At 34.8% G+C, this 12,285-nt stretch overlaps 1 protein-coding gene across 3 annotated transcripts in view; it reads right to left on the bottom strand.

Annotated features, from left to right (window-relative positions):
• VPS50 (VPS50 subunit of EARP/GARPII complex) overlaps positions 1 to 12,285 on the bottom strand; it is a 139,374-nt gene that overhangs the window by 102,722 nt on the left and 24,367 nt on the right. For all 3 annotated transcript variants that reach the window (XM_019443319.2, XM_019443318.2, XM_019443320.2), the window contains 5 exons: positions 10,971 to 11,024; positions 10,077 to 10,147; positions 8,779 to 8,896; positions 8,660 to 8,695; positions 7,414 to 7,496 (listed from right to left, as the gene is read on the bottom strand). In XM_019443319.2, the coding sequence (XP_019298864.1) occupies positions 7,414 to 7,496; positions 8,660 to 8,695; positions 8,779 to 8,896; positions 10,077 to 10,147; positions 10,971 to 11,024 (362 nt within the window). The remainder of the gene's footprint in view (positions 1 to 7,413; positions 7,497 to 8,659; positions 8,696 to 8,778; positions 8,897 to 10,076; positions 10,148 to 10,970; positions 11,025 to 12,285) is intronic.

The raw sequence follows: 12,285 nt of genomic DNA, 5'->3' as shown, positions 1-12,285 counted from the left end.
TTGAGCAGAGTTTTAACTTCTTAGTCTTACATGAGCCAAACACAAATAAATTGTCCATAATTTCAAGTTTCAATTTCTCTACAATGAGGCAAGAATTTAAAGACAAATGCGGAACAATCCAAATGCCAAATCACATTTAGTTACCTTATATCCCCCAACTTTTATGAGTTGTCTCATCCAAAACAAATTCAAAAGGAAACATATTTTTAACAATATGTTTTGTTTTTCCAATGCATTTAACTTACTTTCAAAAACTTGTTTCCTTAGTTTATTTACTTAAGCAACATAAATACGATAACAGATAACAAATACAACCGGTAGAAACAGGTTTAGGGAAAAAAATGCAATTAACTCAGCTACTGGAGCAGATTAAAAAAAATCATCCTCCTAGCCATGAGCATCCACTATATATAACAGCACACTACTAGATGGTATAATGTAGTAGTAATTATTTTTTTTAAATTTTTTTTTAACGTTTATTTATTTTTGAGACAGAGAGAGACAGAGCATGAACAGGGGACGGTCAGAGAGAGGGAGACACAGAATCTGAAACAGGCTCCAGGCTCTGAGCTGTCAGCACAGAGCCTGACGCGGGGCTCGAACTCACAGACCGCGAGATCATGACCTGAGCCGAAGTCGGCCGCTTAACCGACTGAGCCACCCAGGCGCCCCAATGTAGTAGTGGTTAAGAGCAACAGGTTCTGCATTCCAAGAGACCAAAGTTTAAATCCTGGCTCTGTCACTTATTTTACAAAGCACCAATTTCCTCAACTATAAAATAGAGACAATAATAATACCTTTGTGGAATATTTTGTCAACACCAAGGAAGAAAAGGTATGGGAAATGATTAGTACAGTGCTTGACACATACAAAAGTCCAAACAATGTTTAAGTATTATCACAACCACCATTACTATCACCGTTATCATGATTCAATTTTTAAAAGCTAAAAAATAAAGCTTTAGTAAGAAAACCTTATACAAATCTAATTTAGAATTACTCTACAGTCAATGCTGTCAAAGCTGACAGTGCCTAGCTTCTACTCACACTCTTACAGATGTCAATATTTCCATTCTTGAAGGGGTATAAGAAAGTAAGCCATTCACAGCATGAACATTTCTGATGGTCTTTTGTTTATGTACTCTGTGTTCTTAACTGGCATATTATCCCACAGTTCTGTCTGTTAACTGCCTGTTATTATAAGCTCCTAGAGAACAAACACATTTCAAAAGCTCCTGGTAAAACAAGTAACGTAGCAATTTATGCAGATGAGGATTAAATAATACGTCCTTTTTGTCTCATCATGTAGGAGTAAAGAGTCCGACACAGATGACTTTTCTAGACAACTGATAAAATTTTGGAACACCAAATAAAAAGAAAAATCCTTAAAATGTCTTAAAAAAGAAAAAAGACACTATTTATAAGAATGAGAACAGCATCTGACCTTGTCCTACAAACAGAAGGCCGATGGACAACTGAGCAATGTGTTCCATTTTGTAAGAAAAAAATAACTTTTCTTTCAATCATGGGTATGGACTAAGTTAACATCACTTCAAAATCCGAAAATGTATTGCCCATGTATCCCATATCAAAACAAACAAAAAAATCTCAAACAGGTAACTGTAACAAAACTGTAACAAAACAAGACAAAGGAAAACATGTAAAAAAGGAAATATTACAGTTGAGTAGGACCTTAAAAAGGTGAAAAATGTTCAACAAATAAAAAAAAACCACCAATGGATTTTTATTTTCACATAGAGACAAAAAATGACTTTTTAAATAAATCCAATCACTCTACTTAGTTCTGCACATAATAATATTTATATAATCATAATACAAGAAATACAATTTCTATTAGGTTCATTTTTTTAGAAGTAACCTACCGAGAAAACACAGAAGATTTAATTATAGCTGCAAAAAGAATATAAATTTTACAAATTTGACGAAATAAAAATAACTGTTTCACTAACAAAACCTGGAAGATGGAGAAGAGGAGTAAAAGGAAGTATACCAAATTCTTATATTTTACTGGAATTTTAATATGAGTAAACAGAGAATCAACAACTATCTACAATGATGAATCATGAAAAAGATACTTTGACACAGTATTTTAAATTACAATGAAATCTACTGGGAAAAAAAACTAATAAGCTGTGAAAGTGGTTTACTCCAGGGAGTAGGAAAAAGAATGGTGGGTAGGGCAGAAAGAAACAGTTCACCTTTTGTTTAAGACACTTTTGTTTAAAGCTTTTTTTTTTTTTTGACATTTATTTATTTTTGAGAGACAGAGAGACAGAGCACAAGGTGGAGAGGGGCAGAGAGTGAGGGAGGCACAGAATCTAAAGCAGGTTCCAGACTCTGAGCTGTCAGCAAAGAGCTGGATGCCGGGCTCAAACCCAGGAACCATGAGATCATGACATGAGCCGAAGTCAGACGCTTAACCGACTGAGCCACCCATGTGCTCCTAAGACACTTTTGTTTAAATATTATGTTTTGCTATTAGATTTTACTTTATATTTTTTCAAAATGACGCAGCATGGGGTAGGGAGACAGAGGAAAATTAAATAAAAAGATAAGGAGTACAGGCAATATGAGAATAGCATGCTATGGATTTTTTGGCCCAAGCTGACCGAACAACTAGTACTCCAGATCTACTCATGGGTCTCACTAGCTGGCCTGATGATCTAGTAGAAATACTCACTGTTCAAATGCTACCCCAGCCAGAGCTCCTATGTTCCCCTTGCCTGAACCTAAACAGAGACAGAGCATGACGTCTTGCTAGAAAGGAATGAAGGGCAACACAGGAAGCATAGTCCCTACAGTACCACTGTACTTGTACCCAAAAGCTGTGTTCGTTATTTTATGATTTATTTAAAGGAGTTCTACAACCGAAAATTTTCATTCAACTGCCAAGTTCATATTCTGAGGGGGAGGGGGGAAGGGTATTCCAAAGATTTTGAGAAATTAAATACATGTGTCTATGCTACAGTACTCAACAAAGATACTCTAGTTCTGATGGTATACAAACTTTTCAGTGCATAATCCAGAATGCTCTCAGATTCCCTCAAGTAGTTTCATTCAAATGAAATAAAAAAAACTAAAGCAGTTTTGACTTTTAAAAACAACTTTTCTTGAAACTAATTTAGATAAATTTCAAGTGAAAAAGAAGTTAAATGCTTCATTCACAGACACACTTAAACACATTCTGATTTCCATTCCCAGTAAATCCCAACTATATGATTCTGTCGATCAACTCAAGAAATGTCAAATAATGTAAAAATGTTCCCTGTCAGTTATAAAAGTGAACACAACTGGTGCTACAGTATCTTTTATTAAAGATGCTGAAACACACCGTATCTAAAGGAAAATACAAGGTACTGAAGGGGTACAAGTTTTCTTCCAGTTTTCAATCTACTGGGTACATTGTATTACTTGGTACTGTGTGTATTAAACTACACAGTCATATAACCTGAGACAATATAGTGAAGGGCTCTTTATGCAGAAGCAAATACATGAATTCTGTTCTTCCTGCTTTCAGAATCATAAGAGTTAGCCCTCAGTTGCCCTATGTAATCTACTCCTAAGATCACAGGGTCTCTGCCATCTACCAAAAACCTTATTTCCAATAAAAGAGCAATGTGACTAGCAAAAAAAGGAGGAACATACACTCCACCTCCAAAAAATTAAGAAGTGGACAAACAGGTACATTGTGCATATGAACTTGCTTAAAATATATTTTTAAAAAAATTACACCAGAGTCCAGAAATGCTCTGCATCACAGGTGGTTCTCTTCTGGACACTTCTAAAGAGAAGATACTTCATGATTCTCTAGTTATCAACAGAAATGAAAATAAATTTAAATATTAAAGAAAATGAGAGTATAAATAGTCAGAAACTAGTTACTATTCCTATGATTACCAGAGTGTATGATTTTTCACTCGGATTCACTCAGGTACAAGCAAAGATTAAATCTTGCCTTTGGTTAAATTCCACATCTCCAGATAAATTAAATGAATTTTTAAAGTGTTGATCAATCATGTCTGAACAATCCTAACGAGAGAGCTCAAGAACACACCGTATGTGTTCAGTATTGTATTTAGAAGACCAGAGGAGAGGCGCCTGGGTGGCTCAGTCAGTTGAGTGTCCAACTCTGGCTCAGGTCATGATCTCATGGTTTGTGGGTTCAAGTCCCACATCGGGCTCCCTGCTGTCAGTGCAGAGCCTGCTTTAGATCCTCCGTCCCCATCTCTCTCTGCCCCTCCTGTGCTTGCACTCTCTCTCTCTCTCTCTCTCAAAAGTAATAAAACTAAAAAAAGAAATTAAGAAAATAAAAAATAAAATAAAATAAAATAAAAATACCAGAGGAAAAAGAAAAACAGATAGGAAAATAAATGCACAGGGGCGCCTGGGTGGCGCAGTCAGTTAAGCGTCCGACTTCAGCCAGGTCACGATCTCGCGGTCCGTGAGTTCGAGCCCCGCGTCAGGCTCTGGGCTGATGGCTCGGAGCCTGGAGCCTGTTTCCGATTCTGTGTCTCCCTCTCTCTCTGCCCCTCCCCCGTTCATGCTCTGTCTCTCTCTGTCCCAAAAATAAATAAAAAACGTTGAAAAAAAAAATTAAATAAATGCACAGAATAAAAAGCATGCATCTAATTAATAAAAGGAAGTTAGAATAAAATTCCTTTCATTTTTGTGGACTCAACCTGACCCACACATCTACTAACTCTGTCACTATATCCCATATCACACTATCTACCAGAAGTGAACAAACTTCTCATGCTCTCCCAACTAGGAACAAAGTGTAAAAAACAAGAGGTAAAGGGAAAAGGGGACTGGGTTGAGCAGGATGAATGGTGGCTAGCAAAACAAACGGCACTGGTGTGGGGGAAGAGGAATTCTGGTGGAGCGGCTGCCATCACTACCAAAGAATTCTAACTAATAGCTAAGCTCTCTGAGCCACCCTTGACATTGTCACTAAATCACTAAGATAAAAACACAGCTCTTAACAGATTTCCTGGGAAGCCTAAGGTAAAATTAATTCCTTAGGACATTTTAATACATTTGTGCATGTATTTTTACCTATTTTAAGAGAGTAAGACAAACTTTTATTATTATTACATGCACAATTCACATGTGTAAACACAGCATGCTTCTTATATAAGGTACTCCCTAAAATAAAATAATTATTACTTTAAATCACCATTCTAGATCTTTTCAATTCCAACCTTTTACCAGGTTGGATAACTATAGTCACACCTCCTCCATATATCACTACATACCTTAATGAGAAAGAACTTAGAAGCCACTTCATGCTAACTTTAAAAAGCCCAAATAAAAATTTATTTAAAAAACATTTTGTATAGTTAACTCTCATCAAGAAAATTACTTCAGCACAGCTAAAATTTTTCATTATTGAAGAAAACAAAGTGCCAACACATGTCACCTGCTACCTCAATTTCCTGCCACCAAGTTTCCTATTATAATAGATGGTGACCTTTTTAAAGTCTACTCTAATACCTACAACGCCTTCACACATTATGTTCTATTTTATTTTCAACCTCTCACTTTCCCATAGATTTTCAGATATTCAGCTTTCCCCCCTCAATTACACATCTCCCTTCTTTATAAAATTTCCTCATCCTATACTTCTGCTTCAAGCAAACTGTCCCAACAAAGTCAGCTATGATTTCTTTGTTGCTATAAATCCAATAGATAGATATTTTCAATCCTCATTTTGCTTGTTATCTCTGCAACAAAGATTTCACCATTATACTCAGAATGTACTATCTACAACCCTCATACCTTGTCTTAGCTAACTCCTATGCCCCTCCTTCAGGCCCCCCTTAGTCTTGACCTCTAAGGAGAGTTCGATCTCAATGCTTCCCCTGTATGTTCCACTCCCATCTCCCTAAGGCCTCATCCCACTATGCCTTCTTCAGTCCTTCGGCCTTATCCTGATTACATTATGTGTAATTCATCACTATTCAGCCAATTCCAAAACAAAGCGCCTGGCATATAATGAACAGTAATGTATAACCATCTGAATTATGTTCACCCAATCATACATAAGCGCTCTCACTATAACTGATCACCACAAAACAAACTAAATGTGTGCTATGCTCTTCAGGACCCAGAAAGCCTTGTTAGAAATTGTCAAATACATGCAACATATCAAAGCTAACTCTCTAATCACTCAATTTAAATTTTAAAAATCTAAATAACATAATCAAAGTTTTTAATAGTGACAGTTAATCAGTGTCACAATGGATAAAAACAAAATATCACTGGAACTATCTAACTATGCATTTCCTAATCAAATAAAAAGTGTTGCTTCAGTATGCATGATCCTAAAGAAAAAAAAATACCACAAATATTTAAATAGCATCTCTTGCAGGGAAATTGCTAGCTCCTTTCCCACATCCTGCAGAGACCTATGATGTGGGAGTATATTAAAAGAAAAAATTTAATTAAAGCTATATTAATGTTTTCATCTACCATAATCCTTTTATTTTTCAGATACTAACAATCAACATCTACAACATCAATGCATCATGTTCAATGACGGCCAGAATTTCCATACAGGTGAGACTGAGGGGCTGTATATTCTAGGACAGGTATGAATTTAATTTGAAACTGGGTTTGCTTGGCAAGCACACTATTTTACTTAGAGTGTATGTTTATTTGTGATGGTTTTAGAGGAATGATGGAAACTACACCTGGGGATTGAGCCTCCCCAAGGGACTGCCACCGGCAATGCAAAACCTTCATTTTAAGCAGACCAAAAACCCATTAATAAAGCAGAACTAATAACAAAGGCTGCAGTGGCCATGTTAACATTGTACATTTTATAAATAACTAAAGATGTAACACCTTAAATACATAATCACTTAAATATGACAAAGATGATTATTACATAAAATTAAAACACACTTAAGTTTTCCAAAATAATTCTTATCAGGACCAAACACTTGAACCATCTGGATCTGAAAAACAAACTGTGGTAACACTCTCAATATTTATAAGCTGGGCAAAGTTAAGTAGGAAAAATTCCCAAGAGATGCAAGAGAAACGTAAACAGATACATTATTCTTCTCTACTATTCCATATACTGGAAATAATATATGTATATACTATATATATATATATATATATATATATATATATATATATATATATATATAAAGAGTTTGAATGAAGTGACAAGAAAGGGTAGGATTAAAAAGTATCTAATCTTTCCCACCTTAAGAATTATTATTTATAATTTCATCGTACTGCCCATTTATGAACAAGAATGTTAAAACAGAACATACCACTTAATGTTAATTTTCAATGTTTGTTAACATTCTATGTTACACAGCTAGCTCCTATGTTAAAAACTGGCAATAGAGTGAGCTTTAAAATTTTTACATTACCTTACCTTATGCAACTATAATGTTTAAAAGTGCTGGCGGCTTTCTGACATTCCAGGCACAACTGAATAGCTCCTGGATAGTCTTCCTCCTTAAGATAACAATAGAAGTCATTAGACAGGAAACATTTTTCCTAAAATGTTTCCCTTGAAAAACAACTAATCTCCGTTTACACTCCATCCAAAAGTTAGAGAACCAGAAAATTTTAATTCCTCTTAAATAAGGATTAGAATACCAATGATAGATAAATAATAAAATATAAAAAGACAACTAGTTCCAAGCCTAAAATGTATGTGTAGACAAAATATTCTCCACCCTTATATACACAGTAACAGCCTTTAAGATCATGACATGTGGATAAAGCCTATACAGAATAATAAGCTGCTTCACAGGGAAGCTGTTCTTTAACTGTTAACATATCTTCTTTCAGTAATGTTTACATAAAATGTTTCAAAACAGCATGAATTTCACTTGTAATCAACATTCAACAGTCCTACCACCAAGAAACCAATAAATATTTTAAAACAAAACTAGAAAAAAGTGAAATATTCATTAATAGCCTTGGAATGTTTTTATCACCTAAACACTAACTTAATGTCAAATAAAATTTTCTTTTTTTTTAATTATTTTTAATGTTATTTATTTTTGAGAGAGAGAGAGACACACACACAGAGCATGAGCAGGGGAGGGGCAGAGAGAGAGGGAGACACAGAATCCAAAGCAGGCTCCAGGCTCTGAGCTGTCAGCACAGAGCCCAACGTAGGGCTTGAACTCTCAGACCGTGAGACTATGACCTGAGCCAAAGTCGGACACTTAACCGACTGAGCCACCCAGGGGCCCCCCAAATGAAATTTTCACATGCATTTCTCAATTCAAAGTTTAGAAGTTACGCAGGGATTACAGATGGCTCACTCAGAAAACCGATTAATATATGAGATACCAAACATAACTCAAGTATGATATATTCCTTAAATCACTACTATATATTTGATACAAAAGATAATTTTATTGCTATTTGGGTGACTGAAGTTAACATTCCCACAATGCTACAAAGTAAACATTTTCCCAAATAAACTTTTCTAAATGAAATATGTCAATAGAAAAATGCTCTAGAGCAAGTAAATTTACATGTCTAAAAAATGTTCTTTATGCCATATAGCAATTTGAAAAAAATGCACATCTGAATGTTTTCCACTATAATTTTTCTGTTTAATATCATCAAGATGGTGAAATTTTCAAATTTTGTTTACTTACCTCTAGCATTTCACTTAAGCGCACATCTGTTCTTTGCTGAAGAAAAACAACAATCAAAGGTTAAATCTGTTTTAACCATAAAATTAAGTTTTAATTTTTAAATAGTAACCTGTACATACCAATGTTTTTATGGTTCTCAGAGATTTCAGAAGTCCAATCAGCAACTGACGTTTCCTTTGATTTGCAAGAAGGCCTAAACTAGCTTGAGTAAAACCTTCCTTGGCAATATTCAAGTGTCTGCAAAAGTAAAGAACAGTTATACTTTTCTATTATAATAAGAATACTATTCATACAGAACAATTAGGCAACTGATGAGGTAGTATCCTCGATTACCCTTAAAATCAGGGATTATGACTACTATTTGACAAATTTATTCAACGGCTCAATCTAAGCCAGCGCTACTCTGGGGCGCCTGGGTGGCTCAGTTGGTTTAGCATCCAACTTCGGCTCAGGTCATGATCTCACAGTTCGTGAGTTCGAGCCCCGCGTCGGGCTCTGTGCTGACACCTCGGAGCCTGGAGCCTGCTTCAGATTCTGTGTCTCCCTCTCTCTCTGCCTCTCCCCTGCTCACACTCTGTCTCTCTGTTTCTCTCAAAAATAAATAAACATTTAAAAAAATAAAATAAAATAAAATAAACCAGCGCTACTCAAAGCATGGTGGGTGGACTGGTGCCAATCCTCAAATTGTTATTTATTCATCACAATAAAAGTACAGAAATTGAGAGTAAATATTAAAAAACCACTTAGAGCAAAAACTGACATAATGATTTTATGTTTGATGAATAATTAAAAAACTGAGACTATATTTTATATATTTTTGGTTATTTTGTTATTTTCTTAGAATTTTGTTTTTATTGCATTTTATAAAAATAGTCTGTAATAAGTTGGAATTTTAAAGAAAAAAATACTGATCCTTATATTTTGAGAAGCACTAACCTAAGCAATATAAAAACAGTAGTATGTTAAAGCCATAACTAAACTTACAGATATTTCATTTCACACATACCTTCTTAGTGCAGCTTTTAAATCATAATATATGTTCAGTTAATGAATGGTATTCTAAAAAACATACTCATAATAAAAAAATCAATTATCAACAATGGTTTTGCAATTTTTCTTAAAATGTTTTTCCATCTTAAAAAACAAAATACCATCAAATATAATACCTTCTCCTGGGGCGCCTGGGTGGCGCAGTCGGTTAAGCGTCCGACTTCAGCCAGGTCACGATCTCACGGTCCGTGAGTTCGAGCCCCGCGTCGGGCTCTGGGCTGATGGCTCGGAGCCTGGAGCCTGTTTCCGATTCTGTGTCTCCCTCTCTCTCTGCCCCTCCCCCGTTCATGCTCTGTCTCTCTCTGTCCCAAAAATAAATAAAAACGTTGAAAAAAAAATTAAAAAAAAAAAAATATATATATAATACCTTCTCCCATTTGTGCAGATGACAGCAGCTAACTGAAGACCTGTCTGTAATGAGGTAACTCTTTCAAGTTCCTAAGGAAAATTAGGTATAGGTTATTGTTGGAGGTTTTATTTTTTTTTATTATTCATATGATGCTCTAACAAAAACTTTAGTGGGTTTCAAAGAAAAGCTTGCTTGGGAAACAAAGTAGCAACAAAAATACCTAAACTTAAAAGTTGTTGGTATATTTTTCACAAAATAAGTTAAAATAACTACTTCCAAATGATTTTCATAATGACATATGATAAAATATTTAGTCAATATTGCTTATAAGGAAATCTAGACCAAACCCATTTTACAAGCATAAACAAGTACTAATAATACATCTACTGAAACGTTTCTACCCAACAGAACTTCCGGAGATAATCAAGGATATGACAAATATGATTTCTGTTTGCTAAGATGCTATGACAATGGATGTCTTCATTTGAACACTGCTGGATATTTCAATGGATTCTGAAGTCTCTGATTTTCAGATACAAAGATAGATTCAGCTATAAGATTCCAATTTTATTATATTTTAAAGACAGATTGTTACACTGCCATTGAGCAGTATTAATGATCTATATGTTACAAAGTACACAGAAGCAATTTTCACTGGGCCTTCTAAAGTTTGAACAAACCAAAAAGATTGCTTTAGAATCATCAATAAAACTTTCACTTCTTCAGTTTGGTAAATTCCCCAAATAAGAGAGAAAAACATACATAAAAAGGCCCTCCTACACCCCAAATAGAGTCGATATGTTGCTACAGAATAACTACAAACAAGACAATAAATTACTTCAACAGTTTCAAGTATAAGTCACTAAAGCATTTTTTAAATTTTACTATTAAAAATAACAAATATCATCCTACCTTTACATAAGCAGGCTGTTTTTCAAGGATTAAATCTGCTACTTTTTTAGAGACCTATAAAAACATGCAATCAAAGGAAGTAAAAGAAAAAGCCACATGCTTCCTGTTCCACTTTACATTTTGAATTTTTGCAAGAATATTCCATAGGTCTTCACAATAACTTCTAGCATGCTTTGGGCTATGAAATTAGTAAAAGAGGTATAACAGAGAGCACAGTACTTAATCCTTAATAGAAACTCAATAAATGGTCATTACTACTGTTAATAATATCAGTATCAAGTGATTTAACTAGTATGTACAAAAGTATAACATCTTTAAGGGCACAAGATTTGCTTTCAAAAGATGAACACATAAGACAAATATCTAATCAGCTGAATTTATGGAGACAGTATCTGGGAAACAGAGATTATCCTGAACCCTTCAGACCCTCTGTACCACATAAAAAGACAAACAGTAATTTGGTCCTCTATTTCTGAAAACCGGAAAACATGTTTTTGGATTTTTTTTTTTTAATGTTATGAACATACCTAAGGTGTCCTTGGTCAATTCCATGAAAATTGTTAGTATGTTATACAAATTAGAATTATAATGATTTTGAATATGAGACTCTCATTTCACAATTTCAGGGGTACCTACTAGCCTACACTACAGGTACCATGGAGCATGGCACATCCAAGACATTTTTAGCCTTGATGCTCAAGAAACTCAATTAGTTGAGTTTCCCTTCCCCTTCCCAAGCCAACTGAGAACAAAGCATTACACATACATTCAATTATTGCATTCATCCTTCTAGATTTTAACTCCTTTGAATTTGTATACATATGAATATGTATAGATGTTCCCAGACAGAAACTCACCTAATTTTACCAAATTGTTTTTGTTTTTTTTTTTTTTTTAAGTTTAAAATAGGGGCACCTGGGTGGCTCAGTTGGTAAAGCGTCTGACTTCGGCTCAGGTCATGATCTCACTGTTCATGAGTTCAAGACCCACGTCAGACTCTGTGCTGACAGCTCAGAGCCTGGAGCCTGCTTGGTATTCTGTGTCTGTCTCCCTCTCTCTCTGCCTCTCCCCTGCTTGCTCTCTCTCTCTCTCTCTCTCTCTCTGTCTTTATCTCTCTCAAAAATAAACATTACCAAAATGTATTAAAAAATACGTACATAAATAAATAGTTTAAAATAGATGATAGAGTTGTTAGTCTGCACTGTGCCAGGCAGCGTACTAAGTGCATTCCCTATATTATCTCCGTTACTACTCATGACAATATATTAAAATGAATTACATGCTTCCTCATTTTCCAGATGAGTAATCTTAAATA

The sequence above is a fragment of the Panthera pardus genome, unplaced genomic scaffold, assembly GCF_024362965.1.
Source record: "Panthera pardus isolate Hobbes unplaced genomic scaffold, ASM2436296v1 HiC_scaffold_8, whole genome shotgun sequence".
In the NCBI taxonomy this organism is placed as follows: Eukaryota; Metazoa; Chordata; class Mammalia; order Carnivora; family Felidae; genus Panthera; species Panthera pardus.
Note: the sequence above shows the minus strand (reverse complement) of the source record. Positions and strands in the feature narration are given on the sequence as shown.